At 32.9% G+C, this 8,150-nt stretch overlaps 1 protein-coding gene across 1 annotated transcript in view; it reads left to right on the top strand.

The window, feature by feature from the left end:
• Positions 1-4,112, top strand: part of LOC106470089 (60S ribosomal protein L19-like) — a 21,893-nt gene extending 17,781 nt beyond the window's left edge. The window contains exons 4-5 of the mRNA XM_013930616.2: positions 1,352-1,462; positions 3,920-4,112. Coding sequence (XP_013786070.1) covers positions 1,352-1,462; positions 3,920-4,046 — 238 coding nt within the window. The 3' untranslated portion in view covers positions 4,047-4,112. The remainder of the gene's footprint in view (positions 1-1,351; positions 1,463-3,919) is intronic.
• Positions 4,113-8,150: the final 4,038 nt, after the last annotated feature.

The following is an 8,150-nucleotide window of genomic DNA, read 5'->3' on the forward strand; positions in this document are numbered from 1 at the left end:
CCTATAAACAATAACGGTCATCATGATGACGATAATTTTGATGAGGACAATGCTTTTTATGAATTATTATTATGAAAAAGATACTTGTTCAGTAAAATAGTAAAGATTTGCCCCGGGGAATTTCAAGTATTTTACCCTGGGGCAAGGGGTGAAAAAATTGCTAAAATACCCCGGGGTGACGGGGTCGGAGTCCCCGGGGTAGACACTCTAGTAATAACTTGACAAGTAAAATACTTACCCATTTTCTATTTTTAATTATTATTTTTTTTAATTTAATTTCGGTGCCTAAAACTTACTTTTCAATTACTATGGTTAAAATGAAATGTGTGTTACCGCACTAATCGAGTATTATGCACGCACTAATCGAGTATTGGTTATAAACAAATTTAAGCTCACTAAACGAAAACGCATTAATCGAGGGATTCCTGTATTTACTCACTTCTGTGGTGATGATCTCCTCGTCAACGTGTAGATACTTCTGTGGTAATGATCTCCTTGTAAAACATGTAGATATTTGTGAAATAGATATTAGAAAAGAGGGTATTTTTGAAAATTCACAAGTTTTTTTTTGTTTTTTTTATCAGTTGTACATTGTAAAACATTTATTGTTCTCAACATTACACCAGATTTACCTGACATCATTAGATGAGATACAAGGTTAGCCTCAGTTCTTGTATCTCATCTGATGATGCCAAGTAAACATTGTGAACAAAATAAATGTTTTAATATGTATAACTGATTTTAAAAAATATGTGAATGCATACACTCACTTCTGTGGTAATGATCTCGTTGACAAACATGTAGATACTCAGTCTGAGAACTACAATAGACATAGAATTTTTTTTACCATAACATTCAAGTCAGATGAAATCTTTTCTTTCACTATTGTATAATTTCAGTACTTTCTTGGTGGCTTGTTGCTTGGATGTAGAAAATCCAAGTTTTAAAATATGAACCATAGTGAAGGAAACTCGGTAGCATCATGCAGTATTAGATTGTTATTGTACAAATATGATGTGCAGTAGGAAAGTTTGGGTCACCTCATTCTTGAGGGTAGGAAGCTTAAGAAGGAAAGTGATTTTTCTTTCTTTTGTTCCTCTTTAGATTTTTATGACACCTTATCGGGTTAAGGAAACAGCAGTTGTATGTATAACTATATACTGTATATTACTAGTCCAAAAATGTAATTGGCTCAGTCAGGCCTTTTGCAGTACAGGCAAAACTGCTATTTATACTGGGTCTGTGAACCATGGTAAATGTTGAACCTTGATGTAAGTTCTCACTTCTGTAGCAATTATTATAGTTAACAATATATTTTTTTTACTAGCATAACTAATAACTTTTTCTCCAGATACCACGACCTATACATGAAGGCCAAGGGTAATGTCTTTAAGAACAAGCGTGTTCTAATGGAGTTCATCCACAAGAAGAAGGCAGAAAAGACCAGGACAAAGATGCTGAGGTATAGCTTGGTTTGACATGAAACTATTTTTGATATTTTTATTATTTTTAATTAATCTACCCCTTGGCTTGACGTTCATCTCCAATTATTGATGCTTCAGATAAACTATAAGTTATAATTTTGACTTTTTTTTTTTACTTGTGATTGTTCACACTGCATTTTATGGTCTTTTAAATTAATAAAATTTAATAATTTATACCAGATTTCTCAATTCAGTCTTCATAGGCATATGTGTTACTTATCAAAACCTATATAAAATTATTATTCCCTTGTAGTTCTTCAGTTGAATAGATACAAGTACAAATTATAGTTGCCCCTCTGAAATACTGTAGCTCTTGCCTTGTTGTGTTTGCTGATGACAAACTTGGTTCAAAATTCAAAATGTCCTTTATGCAATGTACAACGTGTATCACTTGCCCATAATTCTCCACTCTCCTATGTGACTTGCTGCATATGGGTCGGGAGATCTTAAATAAGTTCCGCTTTCCTGACATTTTCTTGTTGACAGTTATGTTACCTTTGCCTACAGTGAACTCTGATGATGTGTTTTTTACTGATGCTAGTGTTTCTAACACCTTATCAGCTGACCTTGAAAGATCTTTTATCTATATTGTTTGTCTTTATGGAATTTCACCTTTCGGGAGAAGCAAACCAACAGGAATTGATTGTGGTTCCAGAATTTTGTTGTATATTTGAGATGACCAGCAATTAATATTCATCCTCCTGCCTTTCCTTTCTCCATCTTCTTCTAGGACAGTGTCAGTACTTCTGCTCATTTCTTTTGACCTTACTGTGCATATAAATGTAGACATAACCAAGTGGGTCTTTTAGTCCCACTATTGAATCTTTTTGTTCTAGAAGAATATCCCATCTGGACTCTCAGGTGTTTGTAGCTCTGTTTAAAGTGTGTATAATTGTACCTCATGCTTACAAATTCTGTATGAAGAAGTCTCAAATATCCTTTAAAGAAACAGTCAACATTTTTTATCTGCATTTGTACTAGACAGTTTCATCCACAACACTGTATTGTTCTTTGTAAGTGGATAAATGATGTCCTTACAGGTACCTTTCTCACTTCCTCGTGCATAGATATCTGAGGTAGAATGGTCATTCTCAATGGATATCCCAACTTCATCCAAGATAGGAGTCATATATGTTTTTAATTTTATTTTTGATCTCATTGTAATGTGCTTAAGCTTTTGGACCATATTTTTGAGACAAGTTGGGTCATTATTCATCCAGTCTCTGTGTTCTTTCACTAACAGAAAATGTGTTGTAACAAATTAAACATTAAACTGGCTAACAGATTCCAGGAAGACACTTGAAATACAATACAGACTTTGCCACACCACATCATTCAGCTAATCACGGTATTAGAACTGTACAAGTACTGTATGAAATATATGCCAATAAAATAGCTGGACTAAAAGATGAACAGAAATTAACTTCTAAACTTAATGTTATACCCTAAAGCTGCTAAAGAAAATGTTTGTAAAAGTCATCTCTAATTTTATTTGGTTATTTTCATCAAGTTATGTCCCACATAAGTTTTTATTTGTTTTTTATTATTATTTGATTTTTTTGGCTCTGTTCAGATGAACTTATGTTTGTCACATGATCTGATTTTAACTCTGTTTAGTTCTCTTAGTCTGGTGAAGGGTAGTTACCCAGAACATCCATTTCTGTGAATAAATTTATTTTACCAGCATTCTCTCTTAGAGAATTGTAATATTGGATGAGTTGCTCCACGAGAACCTTCCACTGCAGGAGCAGGACATAGATTCCACTAACTTGTTTATGTCTCTACCTGTGTTCATGTTTTTGGCTCCACATATACAATGAACCATTACCCTAATAACCAACTACTATTTTGTTCAGACTGGATTATTATTTTATTTTCTTTAACTCGCTTGTTTAATTTTCATTGTCATCATTTCCCACCTTCTATTTTTAGTATGGGTGTTCTGGCCTACACTATTTCAAAATTAAAATGAATTTCACATAGGTATTTACATCTGAAATGCTTTCCCACACACCTCCCTGCAACCAGACCAAACATGGTTTTCATCAGGGCTATAACTTTAACATTTACTGACATATGCAATAATAAGTCATGGGAGAGTGGAGAATTATGGTAATTGTCACGTGCTCTACAATATGCAAAGGACAATAAAAATGTTGATTTGCATGTTTGTTGACAGCGTGAGGGAAAACTTGTCAAGGAAAGAGCTAGAGTATTAAAGAGGAACAAAAACCTGATTTGAAATTAATATTAAAAATTAATCATAACTTAAAGTATCAGCTAAACCTGTTAGCATACACATGTAAGTATAACTCCTACTTCGTAGTTAAATGGAAAATACTGTTAAATTATGTAGGTATTTCTACATATATCACTGATACAGGTAACGGTTAAAGTAGAAAGTTTATGATTGAACATATTAATTTTCTTTGCAGTGATCAAGCTGAGGCTCGTAGACAGAAGGTAAAAGAAGCCCGCAAGAGGCGTGAAGAGAGGATTCAGCAGAAGAAAGTAGAACTTCTTCAAGCCTTCCAGAAGGAAGAGGAGGCAGCCAAGAAGTAAACAAATTGGCTTTCTGTATATTCTTGGTTTTGCTTTGTTGATATAATAAAAAAAAAGAGAGAGAAACTGTTTTGGAGTGTTGAACAAGAACAAAACAATTATAAATTTATTTATACATTTATAGATCAATGCCAAAAATACTAACTTGAAAACCTTCCCACAAAATGGGATTAAAGTAATTATTGTACAAGTTGAATAACGCAAGAGGTATCTAACATTATCTACGGCATAGGGTTACTGTACTTCAGAATGTCAAAGCTAAAGAAAGGCATGGTAGTATAGTTTTGTTCAAATCTTGTTCTTTTAATTGTGCAGGGGTTGAAAGACCACCTAAAAGATCCACTATCTTCTGATTTTTTTAATAAATACTTGACCTTCATGTAAATCACTGACATATAATCACTTAAATTCTTTCTGTAAAAGAATAGGCCCAAATGTTTTTGGGGAAAAGCCTCACCCCCACCCTGTAGTGCTGGAGGTGCCCCAAATGTGGTTTTATAACAAAATCAATATCTGACCAGTTTCAAATTTTATGCGAGAAATTTATAATGTTTCATAGAAACCTGTAACAACTATATTATTTGATATGAAAGTGTTAAACAGTGCTTCAAATGTGGTTTTACAACAAAATCAATATCTGACCAGTTTCAAATTTTATGCGAGAAATTTATAATGTTTCATAGAAACCTGTAACAACTATATCATTTGATATGAAAGTGTTAAACAAAACTGAGGGAAATTGTTGTGTAAGGTTAGGAAATGTATACCAAAAACTTGCATGGATATGAACTCAAAGAAAACTGACGTTTTTGTTATCCAAACACTTGGTGATTTAAATAATTTTAATATAGCATGTTTTTGCTGACTTAACTTGTGCAATTTTTACACCTAAGATATTGTACTTCTATGGATACAAGTTTAAAAAATAATTCAAACTTTAATTTCTCTGCAAGACAATATAAATGAAGATGTATACATACGTTTCCATGGTATTGTTATTAGCATTAAAGATTCCTTAATGGTGCTGACTAACGTATGATTAAAGTATATTGTTCCAAACTTATTTATTAAGAGCAAACTAAGACTATTGGATATCAGTCGGTCACAATCAAGAAAATCACCAACTTAAACCACGGAATGGCCTATGGTCATAGTCTCATTTTCAGGCCACTTCAATAGCAGGCATTCCTGGATGTTTGAATTGTAATTAAACCTTCGACAGTATACTTCACACTTACAGTTTCCTGGAGTTTCAGTTTTGTCCTGTATGTATGCCGTTTGTTTGTGTTTAAAATAAAATAATGAATTGGAGACAACTAAGTGATGTGGGACTAGACGGGAGATATAAGCCGATGATCAAAACACACGTGCTTCTCAACCTAGTTAATCTATTTCTCAAAGTTTCTAGACACGGATTAACGTTTTAGTTTTTAATTTTCGTCAATAGTTTTAAAGTGGCTGTACTGAAAGTAATCTATGGATGGAAAAGTTCGTGATGCAAGTTTAAAGTTTGTAGTACAAACTGGAGAGTATTAATTGTTAAATAAGACACTACAGAAAACACTTTATTTAAGCCAACGTTTCACCATTACGGTTTCGTCGTGGCAAACAAGACGCTAACTGATATAGATTTATACAAAATATCCATCCGAATCTAGTATACTTAGTTTGCTATGTGTTCACTGTTTTTTTTTTCGGGTTTATAAACGTATTTCTCATATTAACTGGACATTATAACTGGTTCTATCGTGCGAGAAAAAAAAGGTTAAAACTTGCTAATTGTAACCACGGAAACGGGTACTGGATATTAGGATTGGTTTTATCATGAGACAAAAAAAATGTTTAAACTGTTGCTAAAAGTAATCGGGGGAAACAGGTTGATAGACAAAATGATAGATAAACGGATATCGTAGCATATCTGTAATTTTTAATTTTTTTTTATCAATTTTTATAACATTTAATCACTGCAAAAATTAACGTTTAAATTTCAAGAACGCAACTTTTTAAAGCAGTTTAAACTTCTAGTTTTGAGATTAGATTTTAAAATAAACCCCTACGTCATAATGTTATGGTAAGGAATAAGTGAACGTTATATCCTTAATCGTGGGTGTTCGTAGCACGATTTGGTACAACTCTTGTATATATTTTACACGTTTTTATTACCCACCGTTAGAAAGTTTGAGTCAAGATGTTGAGCCTAACAAATATTTTCCCTGTAACTATGGTTTTATATCAAGGAAATTACAATTGGAGATAATCTGTACTTGATTCCGAACAGATGCATAGTCTGAAAACGTTGAATTTGAATATTATTTTAATCACACGTCTCATTCTTAAGGAAACTTGTAAATAAAATAACACGTTTAGTGACTTCGGAATTGTTACCAATTCTGTATACACTCTAGTTGAAATTAGTGGTTACAAAGACCCTTTCCTTGACAGTGACTATTAGATTATTTTGAGAAATAAGAGCTAATTGGTCAAGTCTGAAACTTCTAGAGTTAAAGAATTGTAATATCTTAATTTAAAACTACTGACCAAAAGAAAGGTAACCATTTATTTAACAGCATTCGCACGGAGCATGTTCAATGATATATTGTGACTCGAACCTTAGACTTTTCGGCTTTCCACATTCTATGGATAAATCGAGTCAATGTGAACACACAAACAAACAAGAAACTTGAAACCAACAGATATAAATTCAAACACTAAGTACATAAGATCAAACATTTGTTCACAGTTTTCTGGTAGCGAAACAATGACTCAAACTGTTTGTTTCACAGTGGTTTAATCCACATATTATACAGACGCTTATATTTTATCTAGGTTAAACTGAACTCACTTTGTTTTCTTCTTGTTTTTTCCGCCGTGAAAAATATTGTTTCTTTAATGGATTGGAAAAGATCAGCTTGATTTCCAGTTTCAAAGATATTTTCGCTGGATGTGGTAAATCTCTGAGGACCTTGAACAGTTTTAGGGTGTTTTGTCCCAGAGAAAGAGAGGTTTTAATATTATTAAATTCGCAACTAATGCAATAAAAATAAAGTTCGATTTAAAAATAAAGAAATTAGTCTTGTAACTTTTAATGTCTTTTTTTTTTCATTTTTAACGTTATTTTACAAAACATTTTAGAAATACAAATTACATTTACTTCATAAATAAATAAGCTATTTTTAAAATAATTTTACTTTAATAAATTATTTTCCTCATGAAATGTCGTGTTATAAACAACAATTACTATAAGCTTTCATTTTGCGTCTAGACTTAGCTGAAGAATAAAATAAATATTTTTATTAGTTTTAATTTTTGATCGTAAGTGCATTTTAATATAATTTTAACTTATTCCTCTTATTATTAAATGATATAATAAAAAATCTTAAATATAATAACAGGACTACGCTGTCATTTTTGAGAAGTCGTGATGGAAAATTTGTTTTTACATTACAATGTCAAATGCTTAATATGACGTTTTGTTGTATTAATTTCCCCGAAAGGGGGCCAAGGGTAACCTGTTTTAATCATTCGCACCACTATACAATAGTGTGTTCGCTATTACTATTGTTTGTTATGGGTTTCGCGCAAAGCTACACGAGTGCTATCTGCGCTAGCCGTCCCTAATTTAGCAGTGAAAGATTAGAGTCATCACCACCCACCGCCAACTTTTAGGCTACTCTTTTACCAACGAATAGTGGGATTGACCGTTACTTTATAACGCCCCCACGGCTGAAAGGGCGAGCATATTTGGTGTGACGCGAATTCGAACCCGCAGATTGCGAGTCGAGCGCCCTAACCACCTGGCCATGACGGGCCGCTATTACTATTAATCAGTCAATATATCTATCTATATACTACTAAAACTGTGAGATTGTTTGTTTGTGGGCTTGTCTGTAATTAAATACAGCAAAAACGGTGCACAATACCGCCATATTTGTAATGAAATGAGAATAGAAACAGAACAAAACAAGTTTCGTTAAAATTGGGCCACGGGTTACCGAGTTAGCCCCTTTTTCGGGTCACTTTTACGAAAATGTCTAGATGAATTTATGTACATTAGATGGCGCCACATAACGGTTCATTTATCTATCTATTCGTTTTCCACCTGAT

Source organism: Limulus polyphemus, unplaced genomic scaffold (assembly GCF_000517525.1).
Source record: "Limulus polyphemus unplaced genomic scaffold, Limulus_polyphemus-2.1.2 Scaffold3816, whole genome shotgun sequence".
In the NCBI taxonomy this organism is placed as follows: Eukaryota; Metazoa; Arthropoda; class Merostomata; order Xiphosura; family Limulidae; genus Limulus; species Limulus polyphemus.